Source organism: Strix aluco, chromosome 12 (genome assembly GCF_031877795.1).
Source record: "Strix aluco isolate bStrAlu1 chromosome 12, bStrAlu1.hap1, whole genome shotgun sequence".
NCBI lineage: Eukaryota > Metazoa > Chordata > Aves > Strigiformes > Strigidae > Strix > Strix aluco.
Genome location: NC_133942.1, coordinates 10,577,934 through 10,602,970, shown reverse-complemented (window position 1 = coordinate 10,602,970; position 25,037 = coordinate 10,577,934). Strand labels below are relative to the sequence as shown.

The 25,037-nt window shown below is 40.1% G+C and overlaps 1 protein-coding gene across 1 annotated transcript in view; it reads right to left on the bottom strand.

Annotated features, from left to right (window-relative positions):
* The window catches only part of THSD4 (thrombospondin type 1 domain containing 4), a 308,530-nt gene extending 292,743 nt beyond the window's left edge, over positions 1-15,787 (bottom strand). Inside the window, exons 1-2 of the mRNA XM_074837605.1 lie at positions 15,536-15,787; positions 8,817-8,886 (exon numbers count right to left, since the gene is read on the bottom strand). Of these exons, the coding sequence (XP_074693706.1) occupies positions 8,817-8,886; positions 15,536-15,564 (99 nt within the window). The 5' untranslated portion in view covers positions 15,565-15,787. The remainder of the gene's footprint in view (positions 1-8,816; positions 8,887-15,535) is intronic.
* Between the last annotated feature and the right edge of the window lie 9,250 nt (positions 15,788-25,037).

Below are 25,037 nucleotides of genomic sequence, written 5' to 3'. Positions count from 1 at the left end.
TACTATTATTATTAAAAACATGTATGTCATATTTGGGATGAGATGAACACAGTATTCTTCATGAACATTCACCATCTTATATAATTGATCAATGATCAGTCTCACAAAGTAAGACCTAGTCGTTGTCCTCTTAAAATTTCAAGACTGTAAAACACAAAAGCAGGCAGACTCACAGAAACTAGAACTGAACTGCAGTTCAGAGCAGACGATGCCAAATTTTGAATGGGCTGAGGAAATTATAGTTTAGTTTTAGAATCTGTTCAAGTGTAACATTATTGCATTTCCCTGCCAGTGTTGTAAACATATCTATGGAACGGGTTTAATTCTTTCATCAGCCTAAGCATCTTAAAGGAATATTCTTTCAGTATTAGCTCAGCTGATTTCCAATAAAGGCCATACCTATACAGCCACGACAATTTCCCTGCAGAAAGTCTTTAGAGTCCATTTTATAGATGTTCATTTGCAACAACCATATTTTTTATGCCTCTTACAAGAAACATGTGGAACATTGGTGGGCTGATAAAAACCAATCTACCAAAAAGGCCCTAAAAATGGCAGATAACAACTTCTCAGATCTCTCAAGGCTAGCAGAAAAATGAAGCAAAGGCCAAACAAAACATCATGACACAATGTGCACACGTCTGCCTGGTTAGTATGCTCTGCTATTTTAATCCTTCAGTGCATTTTGGAAGCCTTTAATCAGAGATGTAGTAAACCGTTTGAATTTTACAGTACATGGTAAGTGTAAATATTACCAGCTTAAATGATTTGGGTTTCCGTTCGTTGTATAAAAACTCTGTCTGAACATCTGTGCCTGTGAAGATTAAAGAGCTAAAAAGCCTGGAAATAGAAGACCTTTGTATTCACAAATCACTGAAGGGAGTTACAATGCCTGGAAAGCTTAACTGCACCTTCAACCAACTTTGACCACATCTGAAGAAACTTTAACATTATTTAAATAGTCTAGAAAGTAAACAGCTCTGAAAAATTTCAGAACAGTTTTTGTGCCAACAGAGCTTGAAGCTTCTTCCAAGTTTGGCTAATTTTTTTCACACTAAGACCATCTCCATTGCACTCTGTAAACCTAGCATTTTAAGGCAGGGGGGTTTTCCATTTTTTTGTGAGACCATTAAGTACTTCCAAGTAAACAGATGGCTCACTCCTGACCTCACTTCTACCAGTTCTATATAATCACCCCTTATGTGCATATAGTAGGGTAAAGAAGATAAGCATCGGGCCCTCACTATATCACAAATTAGGCTTCTTTATTTTAATAAACTATTTCCTCATCATTGACTATCATTTGTGACTTATGTCACTCAGCTCGTACTACCCTAGGCCTTTTCCACGTCAAACATCTTCAGCTGTGACATCTTCAGCTGCCATTCTATTGTATTTCTACACTTCAAAAAACTCTTTGGAATTCACATGTGGTGGAAACATGGATTTTATTTATTCAGTAATCGACATAACACCTCTCAAGATCTCTCAGTAAGTCATCCACCCATCACTCCGGTAGCAGAGAGGACAAGCTGTCATAAAAAAGAAAGCAACATTCCTTAACAGAAGAACTCATCTGTGAAGCCAAAAAGCTTCTCATCTTTATCATCGCAGTGATCCAAAGCCTGGGACAGAACTAGCATGCAATACTGCTCTGAAGGAAGGTGAGAAGCTTATCTGTGACCTTGTAAGTTCACCTGCTCTGGAATCCAACTGGAACAAAGATCCTTTCATTTTTTCCAGAGAAACACAGAACAAACTTTAAGCCCCTCATGCTCTGAGCTTAAAGAAGTCAGTATTTTTTTAATTTTAAAAAAATAATAATTCAGAGGCCCATGGTAAAGCAGGTTAAAAGTAACAAAAGCATTAGCTTTGATTTTTCAAAGAGTATATTGACATAAAATAATGTATCTTTATCCTGTCTCCTTTCCCCAAACAAAGAAGAATTTTATTTCCTAACCATTTTAATCCACAACATCAAGGACAGGGAATTAGTAACAACACAGAGATAGCAAGAAGATTCTTTCAGCTGTTGTTCTAAATATTCTGTTGCATTAAAAGACTGATTTTAAAGTCTTGGCATGGGATAAATCATCTCTCCTGTTTCCTATAGATCACTGTAATCAGAATAGCAATGTTGTTAGCTAGAAAGGCTCTATTTTACCAAAGTTTCAATGAATACAACAGCATGTATATCTCTACAGTTAAAGTCAAGCAACTGTGCTGAAGGCAAGCAGATATACTGACCAGTGCAAAAACTGCAAGAGAAATATGGACTACATCTCAGTTGGTAGTGTTTTATGGAATTGATGTGTATGAAAATACAATAATAGACACCAGCTGTCTTATAAACAAGAAAAACATTACAAGAAAAAAAAAGCGTGACATCTGCAAACACTCGTTGCAAGGAACACATACACAGCAGCTGTACGCAGATACATGGTGACTAAGCTACTCTAGTAAAATTCAGTTTAGTGTATGCAGCCCAGCAGGACAGAACCACAGAAACTCTGTAGTAGGCCTGTTAGCAAGAGCTGAGTTCCAGCTCAGCAAGTCCTGACAAGTTATAGATTTCAGTCACTGCTGACTTTAGGGCAGAGCTTCACCCTACCTGGATTGCAAGGAAGAACACAGCCTTCAGCTTCTCAGGATATGTCAAAGCAAGGTGGTGACCAGCTGTGGTGGACATCCCATGATACTCCTTAGAACCAGGGCATTAGCCTTGGTGTCTTGGATATTAACTACTTTGCCAAACTCCAATTTCCCCCAGTGTTTCAAGGATATAAGAGACTTGATTCTTGCTCCACATTCTACTCTGTTACAATGTGTTCAGATATATTAGGTAGCTGTATCCTTTTCAGTTAACAGCGACTTTTAGGGGGTGTGGTAGGGTACAAGAACAATGGAAATGAAGAAACATTGCCATTCATTGTCATTATTACAATATAAATTATGGTGTAGTATCACATATGAATCCTAAAAATGATCTCATAGTCAGATTTATCTGATAAATTCCTATCACTTGAAATAGTACTCTTAAAGTTATCACCCTCTCTGTACACTCTCCCTCTACCTTCACACTTACATCTCCATCATCCCCTTCTACAGCCCAGTAGAAGGAATCATTCCTAGCATCTTAAGCCCTTTGTGGTACTGCAGTGTACTGGAGCAAGGAAGCAAGACTGCCAGGGAAAGCAAAGATGGAAAGACAGAAAGATGAAAAGAAATCAGTGGCCTACTTCTTGATTTTTTCAAAGACAAAGGACGGCAAGACCAAAAGTAGTGTCCTTGCTTTTGCCCCTCAAAGTAGGTAGTCCAATTAATCTAAGAATATGCCAGAATTTCTTTAAGTCTTAGCATTTCATTTTATTGTTCCATTCCTAGAAGAAACTTCAGGGACGTACGTGACTACCCATGAAAAGGTATATCCTACAGCAAACAGATGTAGATGTTAAGCAATTTAAAAACCTAGGGAAGGGCATGGGCTCAGGGCAAGTGGCAAAGATGCTATATTTTTAATCACCTTGTCCTGAAGCAAAGGGAAAGTGCATAGATCCTTGCAGTCAATCCACAGTGACAAATTAATTTGTTCAAAAGAACTTCTAATACGCTCCTAATTCAATTGCATGATTCTGCCAACACAGTGCTGTTATGTTGTGGATTTAAGGAGAAAAAAGGAAAACAGAGGTAACTCAGAAATTACTCCTTCTAGAGGTAAGGAAAACAACTGTGTCTACTGAAAAGAAACAAAAATTATCAAACCCCACACCTCCAACCGAGCAGAAAAACTCTCTCCAAAAACCAGTATACTACAGATAGGAAAGCTACTCTGAAGTGGATGTTAATTGAAGCAATTCCTTTTTAGGAACAGAACTGCTATTTGAGTAATGATAGGTTTTGGCCATTACATTGCATTGGTTCTCAGACTACACTTCCACAAGTAACTGAACTGCTCTAACAGCTCACCATGACCAAATGAGGGATCCTGGGCCACCTTTCCCGTTCCTCTCTTTTCCCTCAGCTTCTGTTCCTAATCCTGTTCCTTATTTCTCCTGATTTAGCAGCGATGACCCTTCAGTGAGCACATTCAAATCCTACACAACAGAGGGGAAAAAAAAAAAAAAAAAACCACAAAAAACCCCAACAATACACATCTGAAAGCACATTCATCTCCAAATTTTGTGGGTAGTACAGTCACATTCACTTGATACATAGTTGCTTTTCACTGAGACCTTGTGTGTCTGAAAGCAAGAGATAACATCCAGTTATTTCTTAATTTAGAGCGAGCATAAAGCGCCAACACTAAACCCAAACAGGCTCAAAATTCTTCAACAGTATTGTAGTGCCCCAATGAAATGCTTGTAAAAATAAATCCTGACACTTCTTCCATGCATTGAAAATTAGTTTGCTAATATATTGTACCTCCATTTGTCAATACTAATCTACAACTGAGTGATAAAAAGATATGCATAGATTCAAAGCAACTCCATTGTTCCAATGCTACTGTTTGATGCTATAACAGAAGCAAGATGTTAAAACAAAGCAGTATTTACATAACCAAGGCACAAATATAACTCAGTTTACTTTCTTAACACAGCAATGTATGATCAATTAAAAATCCACCCAGGGATGATTTCTGAAAAATTGGGAATACAGACTTCAGTGGTTGTCTGGGAGAAAGACTGTCATGTTTCATGAACCTTCTGTTCATCACAGCACGACACTCATCAGATAAGGTTAAATAATATTTACTTAATAAAACAAGCATAGGGAAGGAGAACAGAGAGCTTGACTTCATGATGAGCAGCAGGAAGGCTATTCATATGTCCAGTACTGATAGACAAGGAAAGCTAATTGTTAAAATATTAAGGATTTCAGTTTAACCAGTTTCAGACAGCTTGGTTATTTTTTTCAATGCAATTATGGCAATTATTTGATTTCACATAACATTTGTTCCTTTTTTTGCTAATACTGATGAGTACTTTGGCATTATGGAGGAGTACACTTGATATTTAGACATTATATACTATGAATTATGAATATGTAAATTAGATCATAAAAAAAACAACCTCCACGAAGCTACTGACCAACACTACAACCCCTGTCTTCAGCAAGAAACCATGGAAGTCTTTTGCATAGGAATTTTTATTTCTATCTAATGGAATATATCATATTTAATGTATTTGTATTACTGTCCAAACATGTGCTATTTACAGACATACGATTAACAAACAGAGCAGTACCATAAGGTCACATGTAGGAAGATGTAAAGATGTTCTTTGTTTTCAGGTTTTGTGCACTTCTGTCAGGAGAAACAGCATTGTTTAAAGTAAGCACAAAAGTCACCTCTATATAAAAATCACGAGCCAGGTATTTCTGAACCTAGAAATTCTGTATTTGTCAATGCTGACTTTGTATGACAGACAAGTTTCCAAGATTTTAATTCCAAAATTATAAATCTAAAAGCAGAAAACAGACAAATGTTTTCCTAAAAGTATCTTCTCACTAGCTAGTGTTCAAAACATTTTTACTTTAATAGCCAAGCTTCAGTTTCCCCAGAGTAACAAAAGAAGGGGAACTGAAATGGAATAGTATTATATTTAGTCTGGGGATGGGGGTCACAGTTACAGAATAAACTGCAAATGAGAAAAAATAAAACACTTTCCCATTCGGTCCTGTTATCCCCCCAAGTCTTAATTCCACTATTTGCACTTTCCTATTATGGAAGTAATTTGGCTCATTCTTCTACTAACAGTCCCCAGGCTGTCATGCCAGAAATGGATTTCTGTGTGTGCATCTCAGGAAAGCAACCTGCTGAGCTCTGCTCTTCCAGATTTTGTTGATGAAATTTCCCTTAAATATTTTTTTTTTAAATTGCTGCTTGATAACATAAACTTCTTTCTTCATGTTAAAGTCCTAAACATATGCCACTAAGTCAAGAGTAGCTAAATGGCACTTTAAGTAGTTCTAGCATACTGAAGCTAATACAAATTCTTACAGAAGTTAGAAAACTACAAACTGATTTTTGTTCAAAAATCTACATTATGTCAGCCTGAAACTAATATGACTTTAAACATGGATTCAAAAAAAAAAAAACAAAACAAACAAAAAATGAAAATCTAGCAAGATTTTAGAATAAACAGAAAATAATATTTCCTGATGTTTTTAACTGTTCTCAAGTCCTAAAAAAACAAGATCTCAGCTGAACTGTGGGTGTCCAGAGGCAGTTACAACTGGATTTCCATCAACTGCTTTGGGGATTGTCCCGGGTTTTATTTCATCTTCCCAAAGGTTTTAGTGTAAGCAAAAAATCTAGACTATGTGGAAATATTTTAAAGAATTACTCATCCAACCACCCAAGTCCAATTCTCTGATTTTATTTCCCTGTCCATAGCTTTCAGAGCAAAAAATAAACTATATGTAGGATTCACAAGACAGAATCCAAACACTCTCCAACACTGCATGTTCAAGCATCAATCGTGCACACATGCTTAACTTTAAGCAGCAAAATAAGCACATAATAAGGACCGGGGTACAAACTAGTGTTTTATTAGAATTCAGCTCTAGTTACTCAGTTTCCACACACTGTACTCTCTGAGTGGGTATATGAAAGTTACCAAACACCACTGCCTGACCATGCACCAGCAAACAGACATCCATGTGACTGCATAAAAAAAATGGGAACAACTTCCAGAGCTACAAAGCTGAGAACTCACACTCAGTTAGAAACATGTCTGACTTGGCCTTCAGAGCTACTAACAATAGCCCCTCTCCTCTGGAGCTGATAGGTGAGTCAGAAGGCTTCTGAAAAGTTTAATAAATACAGACTTCCAGCCTAAACAGAGTTTGGCATGAATAGAATCCTGTCCTGTAGTGTAAGAGCTAAGAATGACAGACAGCCTTGGAGCCTGTATGAGATCATCACTAGGAAAGTTCTGCCTCTCTTGTTTTCAGTAAAAAGAACAGCTCCAAGGTGGTTACCATGCCCTTGGTACCATGCCTTCAGTCCCTTTAACCAGTACAGAAGACACTCCAGACCCATGGCATTTCTCATTCAACTGAAAACAAAGAATCTGATTTTATCAAAATTAATTCCGGAGCTTCACAGAATGAAGCAATTGTTTCTCTGACTGACTCTATTTTAGTTAGTAGATTTTTTTCCCCTAAGGCCATTTGGATGTTGGATTGCAGCATCTCTCCACTGTCAATGTTACAAAAGAATGTCTAATTAGAGTACTGAAAACAGAGCAGCAGCATGACCATCTCAACTTCACAACAAAATAGAAGAGATCTAAAATAGGGAAAAATACAGTGTTGTACCCAGGTTTAGAATAGTGCACTTGGGCAGCTTGAGAAATGCTGCAATCTGGACCATGCCAGTTTCAGACTGCATCATTACTGACCTCATTTAAATTGTCTTACAATTAGGCTGCACTAGGAGTTGAACATGATAGCTGTGTCCTTCAGGAACTATGACTGTCAGATGGCTTCAGGTTTCTAGTCCATACCTACAGAGCTATCGAGCAAATAATTTTTTACCCTAAAGACAGTGGCTTATCACATAAAAAAAGGAAACCCTGCAAACTTGCCTTTTATCTCCTTTAAAAAGTACAGTTTAAAAATAAATATGCATCTTGCATTATTCTTTAAAAATCTATAGTAAAAAGCAAACTTTTTTCAAATAGGTTATTTGATACCTTTAATAATTAATTGGTTGTGTTTGAATACCAATTAAGAGATGAGAACAACATTGATATAAGGTCACAGTTCATAAAGAGACAGCAGAGCACTCAAGGGGTCTCCCCTCAGGTCTCTAGTAGAATTAGCAATACCTACTTATCATTCCTGACAAACAGTTGTCCAGCACATTCAAATAGACTTCCATCATGGAAATTCTAAACATTATCTAGTCAATATGATCTATTCTTCTTTATATCCTTACCATTTTTCTAACAGCAAACCTAAGTTTCCCCTGCCCCAGTTGAAATCCATTTTTTCTCACCTACTCCACCACAGACAGAAAGAATAGTCTTCTCTTTAACACTCACAAGTATTTGGAGATTGTATCTGCCCCCCCCGCCAGTCTTCTAATCTTTAGACTAAACAACCTGAATTCATTCAAACTTCCCACAGAGGTAAGATTTTAAAACCTCTTGAGAATAATTACTGCTGCCCTCCGTTTCTCTCCAAATTGTCCCCTACTTTTCTGAAAAGCAGTGCAAAAACCTAACGTGAATATTCCAGCTGAGACCTCACCACTGCTGGGGAAGGTGTGCAGACTGCAAGCCTTCTTAGACACGTCAATGTCTACGATGAGTGAAACATTCACAAGAGCACAGCAAGAAAGTTCAGCAGTTTCTGGCTCCAACCTCTAGCAATTTAAATCTAGCAACAGAGTGTGCTTTGGGTCCAACTTTCTGCCATCTCTACCTCTGTAAGAGAAAGAGCTACCTATGAGCAACTGGATGCTTCTGCTAATCACTCCATGCTCAAGTGCTGCTCTCACTGACGTGAGCTCTTCTTCCCCTTTGTCTTACATGACAAAAATGCTCCAAAGCTTGAGTAAGCTGACATGGACCTATTTGTGACCTGCAACACCCCATGCAATTACTCAGATAATTAACCATGATGAACGAGCCTCTTTAAACCAAGTATATATTTATATAAATAAAACAAAAAAAAAACACCCCCAAAAAATGCCACACAAAACAAAAGCCACATTATTCCAGGAACTTTATTTAGATTGAATAGCTTTATGCATCTTACTCTGTTTTCTACATTTAAGTATATAAAATCTGAATATTTCTAATGCTTACCTTTCTGTGTTCAATGGAAGGCTGTGGGATGACAAACTGAAATCCCAGCACTGCTAGGGAACTGAGAAGTCTGAAAAAGCAAATAGTGAAACAGAAGATAGAATCACCACTTACAGAAACCACACATCTACAACCTATTACACAGCTTCATACTGCAAGAACTTATTCAGACACTTGAAAACCATTACTAACCAAAGCAGACTCACTAAACTGTATGAAACGTTCTTATGACATACTTTTCACAGCAGGCAGTACCAGGTACACACATATAGTTGTCTGTCTCCAGAGCAAAAGTGCATCAAGTAGAATACATTGACAGTATTTCACATAACTTTATGTTTAAATGAAAATATTTTTGGCAGTGCATATTTTAACACCTCAGCATCTGGTGTCAAACTGACATACACTTTGCAAGTTTTCTAAAGTGCTAAATAAGAATTCACCCATCTGTGGACTAAATCTGCTTCTTGCTCTGGCTCCTCATTTTGCAGATGAACACTCCACCTCCAGCACACAGGAAAGATGCAAAGAATCACCATGATTTTGCAGAAAATAGGTTCTTCTCCAGCCGCCTAACACTTTGGAAATTGAATAACCTAATGGGCACAGAAGATGGAAAGTAGCAGACACAGCTCACCAGAGACTCAGGATAAGCAACCAAGCATCACCCCAGTCCCCACGTCTTCAATCTGAAAGGAGTCATAATGGGAACCAAGCCCAAACAAACTTTGTTCTGTCAAGCCTCACCACCATAATGACTCCTAGGAGCCCATTACAAGTTCGGCTCAGTTAGCTCAGTCTTTTGTTTGCTATAATTTGCACTGGGGACTGGTTTGCCCCCGTCTAGCAAGCCTCTTCATCAGAAAACACAGAAAGGTATGAGAAGTAGGATTAAGACATCTTTATTTCTACTAGGAGTTTGACTTTTCAGTCTGCAAAGAGTATGCTTCGGACCATCTATAAAGAGGAAAGCTGCTAATGATTTGCTCAGTTTCAATGCAGAAGTAAAACCGATGGATTTGGACACAAAATCCATCTGCAAACTAATGGACCAGACAAAATCCAGCTGTGCTTCCTACTCACAGCTCCTTCCTTCGCTCCCTATACAGTAACCCTTTAAACATTTCTAATTTTTTCAGGTATTTTCAGAGACAGACCTCCTAAACAGAAAGGGGTTTTTATACTAAGCATTTCATTACCACCAATACAAATTTTCTTCTACTAGGGAGAATGTTTTTCTACAGTTTTCTATGGATCGTTAGGTAAGTATTGACTGCACATGGCCTATCATCACCTCATCACCATAATCTATGCCCCTCTCTCTCAAAGCAGTAAACCAAAGGCAAGAAAAAGTCATTACTTCCTTACTGTGACATCAATTTAGAAAAAAACAATTAAAACTCTTCAAAAGTCTGTTAGAAGGAAGTATTATATCTCACAAAGCTATTAGGGGCCCAACTTAAACGTCTCTGAGGACAGGGAATAAACAAGAGGAGTTAGAGACGTGTGCATGCCTGTGGGGCTACGATCTTACTGGCATCACGGAGATGTGGTGGGATGGCTCCTGAGACTGGAGTGCTGGAATGGAAGGGTACAGGCTCTTTAGGAAAGACAGGCAGGGGAGATGAGGTGGGGGGGGGGTCGCCTTCTATGTCAATGACCAGCTGGAGTGCCTGGAGCCCTCCCTGGGCATGGGTGAGGAGCTGACCGAGAGCTTATGGGTCAGGATTAAAGGGAAGGCAGGGACAGGAGACGTTATAGCGGGAGTCTGCTGCAGGCCACCCGACCAGGAAGACTGAGCAGACAAGGCCCTCTATAGACAGACAGGTGCAGCCTCAGGTTCACAAGCCCTGGTCCTCGTGGGGCACTTCAACCACCCTGGTATCTGTTGGAGGGACAACACTGCAGGGCGTAAGCAATCCAGGAGGTTCCTGGAATGTGTTGATGATAACTTCCTTCTCCAAGTGATAAGGGAGCCAGCGAGGAGAGGTGCTGTGCTGGACCTTGTTCTCATTGACAAGGAGGGGCTGGTGGGGAGTGTGAAGCTCAAGGGCAGCCTTAGCTGCAGTGACCATGAAATGGTGGAGTTCAAGATCATTAGAGAAGAGGGCACACAGCAAGCTCATTACCCTGGACTTCAGGAAAGCAAACTTTGGCCTCTTTAGGGATCTGCCTGGCAGAGTAGCATGGGATAAAGCCCTGGAGGGAAGAAGGGCCCAAAAAAGCTGGTTAATATTCAAGGATCACTTCCTCCAAGCTCAGGAGTGATGCATCCCAACAAAGAAGTCGGGTAAGAATACCAGGAGGCCTGCGTGGATGGACAAGGAGCTCCTGGACAAGCCCAAACACAAAAAGGAAGCCTACAGAGGGTGGGAGCATGGACAGATAGCCTGGGAAGAATACAAAGAAATTGTCCAAGCAGCCAGGGATCAGGTTAGGAAGGCCAAAGCCCTGATAGAATTAAATCTGGCCAGGGACACCAAAGAAAACAAGAAAATCTTCTATAGGTACACAGACGATAAAAGGAAGACTAGGGAAAATGTGAGCCCTCTCCAGAAGGAAAAGGGAGATGTGGTCACCCAGGATATGGAGAAGGCCGAGGTAGTCAATGACTTTTTTGCCTCAGTTTTCACTGGCAAGAGCTTCAGCCACACCACCCAAGATGTAGAAGGCAGAGGGACTGGGAGAAGGGAGAACCTCACACTGTAGGAGAAGATCAAGTTTGAGACCATCTAAGGAACCTGAACATGCACAAGTCCATGGGGCCTGATGAGATGCATCCACGGGTCCTGAGGGAACTGGCAGACAAGGTGTCTAAGCCACTATCCACCATATTTGAGAAGTCATGGTGGTCCAGTGAAGTTCCCACTGACTGGAAAAGGGGAAACATAACCCCCATTTTTAAAAAGGGAAAAAAGGAAGACCCAGGGAACTACAGGCCAGTCTGTCTCACCACTGTGCCTGGCAAGATCATGGAGCAAATCCTTCTGGAAGCTATGCTAGGGCACAAGGAAAACAAGGAGGTGATTGGTGACAACCAACATGGTTTCACTAAGGGCAAATCACGTCTGACAAATTTGGTGGCCTTCTACGACAGGGTTAAAGAGTTGGTGAATAAGGGAAGACCAACTGATGTCATCTACCTGGATTTATGCAAAACATTTGACACTGTCCCGCACGATATCCTTGTCCCTAAATTGGATAGACGTGGATTTGAAGGATGGAGCATTCGGTGGTTAAGGAATTGGCTGGATGGTTGCACTCAAAGAGTTGCAGTCAATGGCTCAATGTTCAAGTGGAAAGTGGTGACAAGTGCCGTTCCTCAGGGGTTGGGACCGGCGCTGTTTAACATCTTTGCTGGTGACACAGACAGTGGGATCAGCAAGTTCACCAACGACACCAAGCTGTGTGGTGGGGTCACACGCTGGAGGGAAGGGATGTGCCATCCAGAGGGACCTGGACAGGCTGGAGAGGTGGGCCCATGCAAACCTCCTGAAGTTCAACAAGGCCAAGTGCAAGGTCCTGCCCATGGGTCGGGGCAATCCCAAGCACAAATATAGGCTGGGCGAGGAGTGGATTGAGAGCAGCCCTGCAGAGAAGGACTTGGGGGTATCAGTGGATAGAGAGCTGACTATGAGCCAGCAATGTGCTCTCGCAGCCCAGAAAGCCAATGGTATCCTGGGCTGCCTCAAGAGAAGTGTGGCCAGCAGATACAGGGAGGGGATTCTCCCCCTCTAGTGAGACCCCACCTGCAGTGCTGGGTCCAGCTCTGGGGAACTAACATAAAAAGGATATAGACCTGTTTGAGCAGGTCCAGAGGAGGCCATGAAGATGATCAGGGGCCTGGAGCACCTCCCCTGTGAGGACAGGCTGAGAGAGTTGGGGGGGTTCAGCCTGGAGGAGAGAAGGCTCCGGGAAAACCTTCTAGTGGCCTTTCAGTACTTAAAGGGGCTACAGGAAAGGTGGGGAGGGACTCTTTATCAGGGGATGTAGGGATAGGACAAGGGGTAACGGTTTTAAACTGAAAGAGGGTAGATTTAGATTAGATCCAAGGAAGAAATTCTTCACTGCGAGGGTGGTGAGACACTAGCACAGGTTGCCCAGAGAAGCTGTGGCTGCCCCATCCCTGGCAGTGTTCAAGGCCAGGTTGGACGGGGCTTTGAGCAACCTGGGCTAGTGGAAGGTGTCCCTGCCCATGGCAGGGGGGGTGGGACTGGGTGGGCTTTAAGGTCCCTTCCAACACAAACCATTCTACTATTCTGATTTGTGATAAAGCAAAATATAGAGGAGGTGGCTGAAATCAGAGCCAGTGTAAGGCACTATAAAGAAACCACAGTAAGTCAAAATGTGCAGTTCAGAGCAAGGCCAAATAACACAGTGGTGGATGAAAGCCAAAGGCATGAATGAAGAAACTGATTTGCCAATCTCACCTGAAATCAAAGGTAGAAATAGAAACAGAACTCAGACCTCCAGACTGCAAAATGACAGTCGCAAGTCTGTCTTTAGCTGACCTGCATATCCCTTTTTCAAGTGCTCAAGGGATCTCCTAACTATTCTCAATGAAAACATGACAAACTTCTAAGTAGGCAGAGCGCAGTCTGAGAGGCCCAGCCTACATCCTCTGCAAATTATATTTAACTTCCTTTTCAGAATCTTCCTACCCACTCCCTGCTCCCTTATGGCTTCTGCTCCCTATAATCCCTCAGAGCATGTGAAAGAAAGTTCAAACTTTGCATAGTGAAATGAACGCTTTCATCCTCAAGAGGACAGGACTTTTCTGATCAGTCTGAAGGACTACAGATTTCTATGCGTAAATTCCTCTGAAATCACGCACAAGGTTGGGAATTCTGAACTGAGTGAGAACTGTAATCTTCAAAGCAAATTACTTAGCAGATTAAGGTTTTCAGTTCTAAAATGCAAACTTTCAGTATATGCATGATGACTCCGTGCCAAGCTTTACTTGACCACTCTTTAATGAGGCTGCACCGTAATCACCATCTGTATGTACATACTTAAGGACAATGAAGATAGTTTTAAAGTTCTGTCTCTGCAATTGGATCTCTCAGAAACAACAGTATCAACCTACTATTTCAAACACAAATGAAATCTGCCAGGAATACTTAAGCTATCCTGAGGTAAGCCTCCAGCTTCAAATCAGTGTGCTCCAATCTTATTTTTTTTAATGTTATTTTCCTCAGTAGCTTGCTTTGGCTAACTTCTCTGGACTAGGCTTTTTTATTTGTCATGCTTGACTAATGTTAGGCCTCCCAAGCTACAAAAATAGGCTTCTCCAATTTCAGTGGGTTTGTTTCAGGTATTCTTACTGTGCGGAAAAGCCAAAAAGAACAAGTGCTCCTCAAAATAAAGCAAAACTTTTCAAGTATACATGAACAAGCCAGGTACCAATTGCAGCTGACTGATGACTGTTCAACCAACCTAAGCTTCTGTGTAAGAACCTTGCTAGCACAGTCCATGCTTTCACAGTTGTGGCACTATTTGGAGCCAAGTACCTCATTTAAAGCAAAGTCAAGCTTTAAAGTGTCAGTCTATCCATGTTGCAAAGAGCAAACACTCTCACTTTCTTTTACTGGCAATACCAATTTCTGTTTAAGGGGGGGTGGGGGGGATGCAGAGCAAAATGAAGCAGTATTAGCTTTATTGTAGGAGTAACAAGAAAAAGTTGGCTATTTAACACCTCATTCAGGACCACCTCTCAGAGTTCTTCCTCTGTCATTCCAGAGTATTAGCTCTCCATGAGTGAAGCTGGAGGGTACCAAAATCGCTTTCTTGCATGATTGCTACCCCTTACTAGTTATATTTTATGAAGGGCTATCGTGGCCAACTGTGGATTGTCCAGATAGGAGTGAAAGTATTTTAGCCAAGTGATGGCTCTTGTCTCGTATTCCCGACTTCCTCCCAAATGAAAGTCCGTGGAACAGCCTAAGTCTGGGACAGCTTGGGAGGAGCTATGCAGGGAGAAGTGTCAACAGGAAAGATAACACAGACAGTGTCAATAATATCTGACAGATCCATTTTGATGTGGAATCTGCCCTGGTATATTACGAGGGTGCCAGAACTGCAATTCAAAGGCTGACGTCTGAAATTCACAAGAAGATGTTACTGACAGTATCTCCATATAAATGAAAGAGTATGCAGCCGTCATTCCTTGCAGGAGGGCAACTTTTGTTTTTGTAGCATCACAGCTGCCTGTTTTCTCTGAATCTGCTTGCCCAACTACAGAACTGGACAGACCAGCTTAGAAACAGTTGTATGTTTTGTTTGTCAGGAAAGCTGTTTGAAAGGTCTTTTCTGTGTTTGCCCACTGGCAAACTGTTTCAGGAATGCATAATATAAATCCCTGAAGGAATTGCAGCATGGGTACTAAAACACGTAAATCAATAATTTAAGCCCAGTGACTAGTTGTACAGACTCATCAGAAAAAAAAAAAAAAAAGGAACTGGCCAATAATACAATAATATATGCCACCACAGTGGTGCTCTAAGTGTAAACAAACACTGAGAACTTTCTTTTTGTACTGTCACCAAAGAATGCTATGTCTGGTATGCATGTACTTGATTACTTGGTCTTTACATAAGATTTTTATTTATTCTCCTATGACACAAACAATTTTAACACCAAAGCAAGAGACAACCAAATATTTACTGCAGTGTGTTAAGAGCATATTAATATGATTTTAAATGCTTTAATGCATCACTTACCTCAAAGAAACTATTAAACTGTCTACCATGATCCTTTAATGTAAGGTGTCTTGAATTGAAAAATACCTCTTCACTGTGGTACAGCACAATGCCGATCACACACAAATCCTACAGAAAGAAAAGAGAAAAACATTTAACACTGCCTATTCAATATTTTCCAGGATGTCTATGAAATTGGATACAGACCTGCATTAGTCATCTCTACCTCAATTCTTGGGTCTTTACAGAAATTCAAACTGGATATCCAGTGTATGTTACACGAACAGACTGGACACATCCCATTTTTTGCAACAGAATTTCAACAGTGCCAAAGTGCTTTGCTGAATGGCCATGGGATGCAAAATCTTGATTTGTTTCCCAAGGATGCAAGTTAAACTTACTTGCCTTTTCATCTCGCATTCCTGGTATGTCACTTGTATGACAATAAAGCAAACAGCTCTATTTAAAGTCTTGTGTTAATAGAATTCATAGAACTGAAACTGGGTTACCAATTTCTATTGTACAGTAATATTATTAATACGCTCTCCATTTTGTGAGCAATGCAAGGATGATTCTGTTGCGAGTGCTCATACAGCCTGCAGAAAAAGACAGAGGAGCAGTGTTGTTCCCTCTCTATTATAGATTTCAAACCCAGACACAATGAAGTTAAATGCCTTGCCCACAGTCATGGAGGAAATCTGGGGTTAAACAGCATTCTGAATACAAATTCAACTGATCCTTATTTCTAAGTACTGCCATTACATCATGACTACTGCAAATGCATAGAAGCCCTACCAGCCCTTGAGAGGGTTATTACCTAGGTACTCTCTCCTTTGTTTGGAAATACTCTCAAACATTCAGACACCTGGGGAGCTTTTATTTTGGTAAATTTTTAATCATATATCGGACAGCTAAAACGCTGCACTGGAATTTTCAGACAGGAAAAAGATCCTTGCAGTAAGGAAATACAATATAAATCGAGGTGGGCAGGAGAGGAGGGGAGGTGGGTGGGAGGAGGGAGGATAAGGGGAAATAAATCACTATTAGGACTGAACCTAAATCCATACATTTCAGAACTTGGTCAACCACTGTCTGTATCTTGCCATTTACACGTGGTTGCATGTTGAATGCAGCGGAGTGAACAGAAACAAGAGAACGTTGCTGTTCATAGATAAAGAGCTCTCAATTTCTGTCAGGCAGCCAGATAATTAAAATCTGCCTGCCTAGAAATGGACAACACTTACAAGAACTTTGAAAACGTGCAGTTAAATAAAGCACAGATCATGCTGCTAGAAAATGTGGATTGTTTGCAGGTAACTGGCCAAGCTAAATATTCCCTCTTCCCCAAATAAAAATGAAAGAACAACAAATTTGTTTTAGGAAATCACAAAATACTTAACAACTTTAAAAGAAAATTCCTCTTTTTATTGTTTGATCATTTAGTTTTTTAAATGGAAGGCATTAAATTTTGAGTACTTGGAAAAGTATCATGACAAAAGTTCTGCACATAACAGGTTTGAATTAGTCATGAGGAAGAAAGCACTAGGGCTCAGCTAAACTTCATCCTTCCTTTTTGCAGTATATCTAAGAGGCTTTCTCAGATTTATTCACCAATTTCACTGCTTAATGTTGCACAACTGTGTATTGAGTTTGCGTGGCAAGGTTTTGGCAGTGAGACGGCTACAGGGGTGGCTTCTGTGAGAAGCTGCCAGAAGCTTCCCCCATGGCCGACAGAGCCAACGCCAGCCGGCTCCAAGTCAGACCCACCGCTGGCCAAGGCCGAGCCCACCAGTGACGGTGGTAGTGCCTCGGGGATAACGTATTTAAGATGGGGAAAAAGCTGCTGCGCAACAGCAGCCAGAAGAGAGGAGTGAGAATGTGTGAGAGGAACAACTCTGCAGACACCAAGGTCAGAGAAGAAGGAGGGGGAGGAGGTGCTCCAGGCACCAGAGCAGAGATTCCCCCACAGCCCGTGGAGCAGCCCATGGTGAGGCAGCTGTGCCCTGCACCCACGGAGGTGAACGGTGGAGCCGATACCCACCCGCAGCCTGTGGGGGACCCCACGCCAGAGCAGGTGGGTGCCCGAAGGAGGCTGTGACCCCATGGGAATCCCACGCTGGAGCAGGCTCCTGGCAGGACCTGTGGACCCGTGGATTGAGCCCACGCTGGAGCAGGTTTGGTGGCAGCACTTGTGACCCCGTGGGGGACCCACGCTGGAGCAGTCTGTTCCTGAGGGACTGCACCCTGTGGGAGGGACCCACGCTGGAGCAGCTCATGAAGAACCACCTGTGGGAAGGACTCATGTTGGAGAAGTTCATGTCATGTCAAGTCTGCCATGGGAGGGACCCCATGCTGGCGCAGGGGAAGAGTATGAGAAGTCCTCCCCCTGAGGAGGAAGGAGCGACAGAAACAACTGTGATGAACTGACCACAACCCCCATTCCCCGTCCCCCTGTACTGCTGAGCAGGAGCAGATAGAGAAAATCAGGAGCAAAGTTGAGCCCATGAAGAAGGGAGGGGTGGGGGGAAGGTGATTTTTAATATTTGGTTTTATTTCTCATTATCCTACTCTGATTTGATTGGTAATAAAGTAATTCTTCCCCAAGTCAAGTCTGTTTTGCCTGTGATGATACTTGGTGAGTGATCTCCCTGTCCTTATCTCGACCCATAAGCCTTTCGTTATATTTTCTTTCCCCTGTCCAGCTGAGGAGGAGAGTGACTGAGCAGCTTTGGTGGGCACCTGGCATCTAGCCAGGGTCCACTCACCACAAATTGTTTTTTAAAGGATGGGCAGCACTTCTGAAAACAGATTTTTAGTCTAGATCTCCTTTACACCATCTGAGCTTTTAGCACAGTTTCAGAAAAAGCTACCTTACTTTAAACGTTAGGCAAGCTCACATACACAGCACTAACACAAAGCATTCAGACAGATCCCCTAGGATACTATTTACTTACAGACATTTTGAATTGTGAAGGAAACAAAGGTCTCATTTCCTGCAACCTGACTCTTAATTGCCAGATATATTGAGGCAATAGTCTTTTATATCATTTATTGAAAATGGAGGATATGCATGTAACATGGATTGTAAGCAACATGGTTGCAAGTTCTTAACATTGTTTTTTACCACTCCACAATAATCTTTTTATCCAACATCCTTGTATGGAGGGACACAATCTCAGCAGAACATTGTTACGGGACACAAACTCATAGAAAAAGAAATGTGCACTCCCCTAATCCACTTTGTAAATTGCACCTCATTTGAAAAGCAGAAAAGATACTGTTATAGATCTAGTTTTGCAAAGAAGCGGGGGAGTATCCTCTCGTGTTTCTGGAGATTGTTCTTAAAGAGAGTGCTTCAAGTCCATGCATATGTTTTTGATATTTTCAGTTCATCTGTATCTTCATTGTCAATGGCAGGCTGCATTACAAACTTAACTTTCAACAGCCTTTTTCAAAATACTTCTTACTGCAACGCATAGATGCATCTCTTTTGAAATACCATTTGTAGTACATAGTGTAAAAACTGTTAAGTATCTAAGTGACTTAAGAGCTTGTTTTCAAAATTATTTAAGTGCTTAGGTGCTTACAACCTATTGAAAGAAATGTCGTTTTTGCAGTGGTGGTTTTGATATGAAAATGGGCAAATGTGCAATTATTTTCCCTCCAGAAGATCCAGGGCAAAATGAATACCTGAAATGTCTAGACAGTTAACACTAGGATCAAATAACATGAATTTTGGCATGGAAACTTTCAAAAGCCTGATGAGGTGTACTGTGTGCTAGTCACCACAATAAGTCTTGCAAATGTGAAAGTCAAATTACCTTCCCACAAGGGGCTTTAAAAGCACTATAGACCTATCTAGCAAAAGACTTTCTAGTAACCCTATTTACAGCAGAATAGATGTTAATACCTCAACTGGAACAACCCACACTTCTGTACTTCAACAGAGTTCGCAAGACTTTCTCCACTGCATTAAAATATTTGACATTTCAGCAATCTTGCCCATTTCACCTCCAAGTGGGTTGAAAACAAAATCTGTGAAACTGGGTAGGGAGAAAAAAAACCACACACACCCCAGAAAAACCACAAACAAACAAAACAAAGCAACCAACCCACCCACCCACCTCACAGGATGGAACAGAATTCAAACTTCCTCTTCAGAACAACCACGGCATGACAATCAAAGGGAGAGGTGTGTCACTGCATATAATAAAATGTGCATCAGGTCACAGAAAATGAGACTGGATAAAAAGACCCTGATTAAAGTCTCCTCCCCTTTCACACTGCGAGTGGTCCTAACACCCTCAAACTGCTGCTGTCAGTCTCAGGAGTTATACTACCAAATTATGAGCTAATACTCATAACCATCCTTTTTTTTTTTTTTTATATTAACTGAAATTTACTCTGACACTCACTCTCACCATTACCTGCAGAGCCTCCTTAATCAATCTCAGCTTAGCAGCCCACCTGAAGTCAGACACTGCAGCCCTTTGTAAGCAGGGCTTAGACGAGTGTCTAAGTGAAATCAGAAAACAAAAATTCTAATTTGTAATGGAGGTTTCAAGAAGGGGTAGAGATGGACAATGGTGGTAACTCAGAAAAAAATAATCTATTAGGCTCACAGGCAATCCCAGAAATTTGCTGAAATGAACACAATAAGATTTCTCAAAGAGTTAAATGATGCAATATGCAGAATTAAAGGACAGAACACAGACACTCTACAGAAAGTTATGAGGAAGAAAGTCTATGGGAAGTCAACAGTGAGATCTCCCTCTTAGCTAATTAACTTAAAGAAATGTCTTCCTACAAAGTGGTTTGAAAATTTGCAGAAAGCCAATGAATTAGTTATCCTAACCTCTTAAATACCACGGGACCACCCACATGCAATTTTTCATGTGTACCCTTTGTGTATTGCGAGTGGAAGGTATTACACTTCCATTAATTCCAGTGTCATTTTAGCATCAACCTATACTTCTTATAAGGCCTTTTCACTCACATATATCCCTATGCATCTATGTACTAACTTTAACAGAAATTTCTTAACACATGCACATGTACGGTACCAGCTGAAACAATGCAAGACCCTCTATTTTAACTCACAACAAGGATGTGAGATACATCATCTAGAAACATATGCTAATTCAACTAAGTTCAGAATTGCTCTGAGCTTTCAGACTATTTTATCCTGTTGACTTAAATATATAGCAAGCCAACTTAAATTTCCTTCAATATTTATCTTTCTGGTTAGACTATGTATCTTGCCAGCTACTGACAATGGCAACTTGAAGTAGCTGTGAAACTTGAGCATCATTCCAAAGTCATGTTTCCACTGATGTGCAAAGTTCTCCTTTTGTATTATTTAGGAAAAAATAAATGAATTTAGAAATACTTAAAGAAAAAGATATTATACCCTTTAAGATTGCCTTTGAATCTGTTGCATTGCACATTGGTATAGTGTACATATTAGTTTAGTTGTTCACACCTATTAAACTATGTTCAATGCAAGTCCTTTGGATTGCATCCAAAATTCACTACACTCACAAGACTCTGACAAAGCACCTCACAGTGCAGCAGGTTGATCTAGTTACATAATTCATGCATACATCCAACATCTTGGACTGCAGCTGTTGACAACTACCACCAGAGTTTTAATCTCTTCAAATACTCATTAACTACATTAAAACATACACTTGTCTCCAAAAGCTGCATAACAGAGAAATCTAGTATTAGATCTGATTAAAAGTTCTGATGCTTACATGAAGCAAACATTTTCATTAAAATAAAAATTGCAAGTTACTCCACCTAACCCTGAAGGTGCCTCCCTGTTTTACTTTAAATGCTTTGAAAACTTTAAAGTTCTCCTTCTGGGTGTGTCCAGAACTACTCCAGTCCAAGAAAGCTCAGCGCCTGTCTCCAATCTAAGCTTGATCAAGATCCAGAAGTTTTCATTTCTCTGACTAAAATCTCACAAAAAAAAAACCAAACCATAGTCCAGTAAGTATACTCTACAAACAACAACATGCACAGAGGCATGATCTAGCCTCTTACATTCACAGGTGCCACTACTAATTGTCTTTTAAACATAGCCTCTGGAATCATCTGCTTTTGTATAACAGGTTGGTGACTCATGCCCCTGTGATAGGCAGCCGTGACTCAAGCACCTCTGCACAAAGTGGAGAGGCACTCCCGGGTGCCTCAGGGTAGGACTTTATCCACTGCCTTACAGACTAATCTAGGTGAAAGTGCCAACGGTTCTATAAAGTTGTGCTTCTACAGAAGCACCAAAGACCCTAAATCAAACAATAATTGTGAGGTTGAGTCCATCCCGGAGTAGTCTGAAATTTCGGTCCCATTTCTAGAGCTGTTTCTTAATTCAGCAAACACTTCACTTCTCAAAGAACAATTTCAGCTCATTTCTTTGGAATTCAGTGGAAAACATGTGTAACCTAATTATTTGGCATCCAATTCTATAACATTTAATTGTCCTCTGAAAATCTAGGAGACTAACTCAAAGTTGGTGAAATCTAACAGTGACCATACCAAATATTAATTCACAAGATGCAAATTTTGGCTTGTAAAAACACTGTTATGCTGGAGGGTGCCACCATTCAAACAATTTTGCTTCAGTCTTTGTTGAAGTACATATAATTTAATTAAAGATCTAACAAGGGTTGTGACATCTTGTAAGTAAAGGGGAAAAGCAAGAAAGTGCTTGTTTATAGGTTGTGAGCTGCAGTCATTACTAATAGGATTTGTTTCTTTAATTTTTCCTCTAGATTTTGGCCTAATCCCTGGGATTATTTTTAAAACTGTGCTCGGTAACTACAATTTTTAGAAGAATTACTTTTTGTGATGATACTGTAGATAGACAACCTTATTTCTAACTGAACAATGTTTTGCCAAGAAATCACTGCCCAAAATGCATCTTTCAGTTCTAGAATCTATGTTGTCTTCTACAGCAGCCAGTTTAGAAAATGTTATTAAACTCCAAATTAGGTACCTATCATCAGGTCATTGACCTTTCCCTGACTCTATTGTGTTATTTTCTAAGGACAATCTAAAGTCAGGGTTACATTTTCCAGTTTTCTGTGATGTAGTAAAGCCAGATACTACATTTCACTGAAAAGATCCCTCAACTCTCTAAGAGCCATTGTAGGCAGAGTAAAAGGAAACACCCCAATAAACAGAGGACAGACCAACTGGTTGGAGCATGTATTTAGTATTCTATGTTATACAAGCTAATTGGTATTATTGCTTAGGGGACGAATACAAAATATGCACTCATATATCCATTGGTATATAAAAAGAAGCCCAGCACACAACTAACAAAGCTAAAGTAGCTTTTTTTTAACCTTCCCTTCTCTCTCTAGAGGTTACTGTAGAAATCTTGGTATCGCTTATCACTGTTTACTGATTTGAGGAATTCCAACTCCTGCCATAGCTGTTCTGTACCACTAGTGCAGAACAAACCGGATAGACCTTATATAAAATGAGTACGTAAGGACCCGAGCAACTCTGTTCCCATCTAAAAGTACTTACTCAATTTTCAACTACTATATTCTACTTGTGTCATGTAAATGTGGCTCAGATCCACATGGCTTTGTTCACAGATCCACTAATAATCATTGCACACACAATCATTAAGAGCAGTCTGTTCCACACTTAATCAGCCCAGAGAACCAGAAGGTCTGGCAGTTTCAGCATTTGAAAACTACGAAAGGTGCTACTTACAGCTCTACATATTAGAAACCATCACCTGTTCTGACAAGACACATTCCATATGTTTTAATAGATTTTGTTCTCCTTTTAAAGAACTTTACTACAACCTGAGTATTCCAAACCAAAGACATAGAAGGGACTGCACATGTAAGAGGGGGAGATTACTTGTTAACGACCCTCTTCATAAAACAATCTTTCTTAACCTTTCCATAATCCTGATCAACATTAATCTGATTATTGACATTGAAAGATACAGAAAAAGGAATAGTTAACAGCCTAAAAAGTCAAGGGGAAATACCTAACATCTCTAGAAGCACCAATTCAAAATACAGATGAATCCTTCATTGTTACAACAAGCAAGAGAAACAGACTTGTGTGAACTCTGCTATGATTAAACAACTACAGCCTTGCCTACAAAATAAGCAGTAAGAGCACGAATTTATTTTCAACAAGTTACTGTTCTAGATACTTTTCTACCAAGCATAAGTGATTTGAGTGATTGTTTAGATTCAATTCATATACTGTTCTGAGATCCCTTCTATGTTGTGGAGACTCAGGTAAAACTGTCTGCTGGGACTGGTAGTGCAAATGCCCTGGCTAGAAATATTTAACTGAGAAAAGTAGCATATACAAAATGACAGTCTCCAAATCTATTTATTTAGTAAAAGTCTTAACAATACCGATATTGCAAAGCATGTAACTGCATTTCAGAGCAACTAGGAATACCAGTAATTTATTAGAGCCTCTTTTAGCCATACTAATTTCTTTACCTGTAAATAAGTCAAATGAGCTTTTCTTACTCTCTTTTCATGACTTTCTTAATGAAAGCTGTTTTCAGAACATGAGGTATCTCTCCGAAATCAAAGAAAAGCTTCTTTCAACCTACCTTAGGCTGAGTTCCTTCAAAACATAGGTTTGCAAATGCATTTACTTGGAGTTTACATCAAGAGGCAGATGATGGTTCTGAGGACCTACCGTCTTTTGCTTGAAAACCAAGAACCTGCCAGCCTCACTCAAGGAGTTATAACACATCCTATTTGAAAAGGTCATAGAAAACAAATATTTCAGCAAAGCTAATTGAAGGCATATGTACAAGGAAAGTAACACACATATTTGAGCAGTATAATCAGCTATTTTTTAGTAACATAGCTAGGAGACACCCCTCATCAAGTAAAAATCACATCTATTACGTAATTATTGTGCAGTTAGAAGATACCTTCCTTTTGCAAATAGAAAACATCGGTTTTCAGTCATCTGTTTAATGAGAACGTCTCTCTGGCAGAACACATCTTTTTTTCCATTTTTTTAAACCACTTTCCATGAGAATTAACTTTCACACTGTTTAATAAACATTGTAAATACATGCCCCAGCATCAATATTCTCCATGTATAAAAAAAAGGAACAAAATATAGGAGGCTGTGCTTCAGAGAAGAATTTTTTTGGCCTGAGTACTAGGCAAGATTCAACAACATACACTGGTGAAGATCAAGTGTTGCTGGTGACAAGGTACCATTCAAATTAAGTATTTCATTTACTGGTGATTAGATGTGTGTATCATTAGCCAACCTCAACTAACTCTCTGCATGGCTCCAACACAATTCAAAAACCTGATGTGAAACTGCCCATTCTCTAAATTTGGGCTGATTCACACTAACAATACTATAAAGAGCCAGCAATGCTCTGTGAACTCACAGAAACATTTCTAACAATATAAAAATCCTTAACTTTACAGCTGTTATTTTCTAAGGAAGAAAATAAATAGTAGATGAATGCTGAAATCTACTACTGTTCTCACAAAAAAAA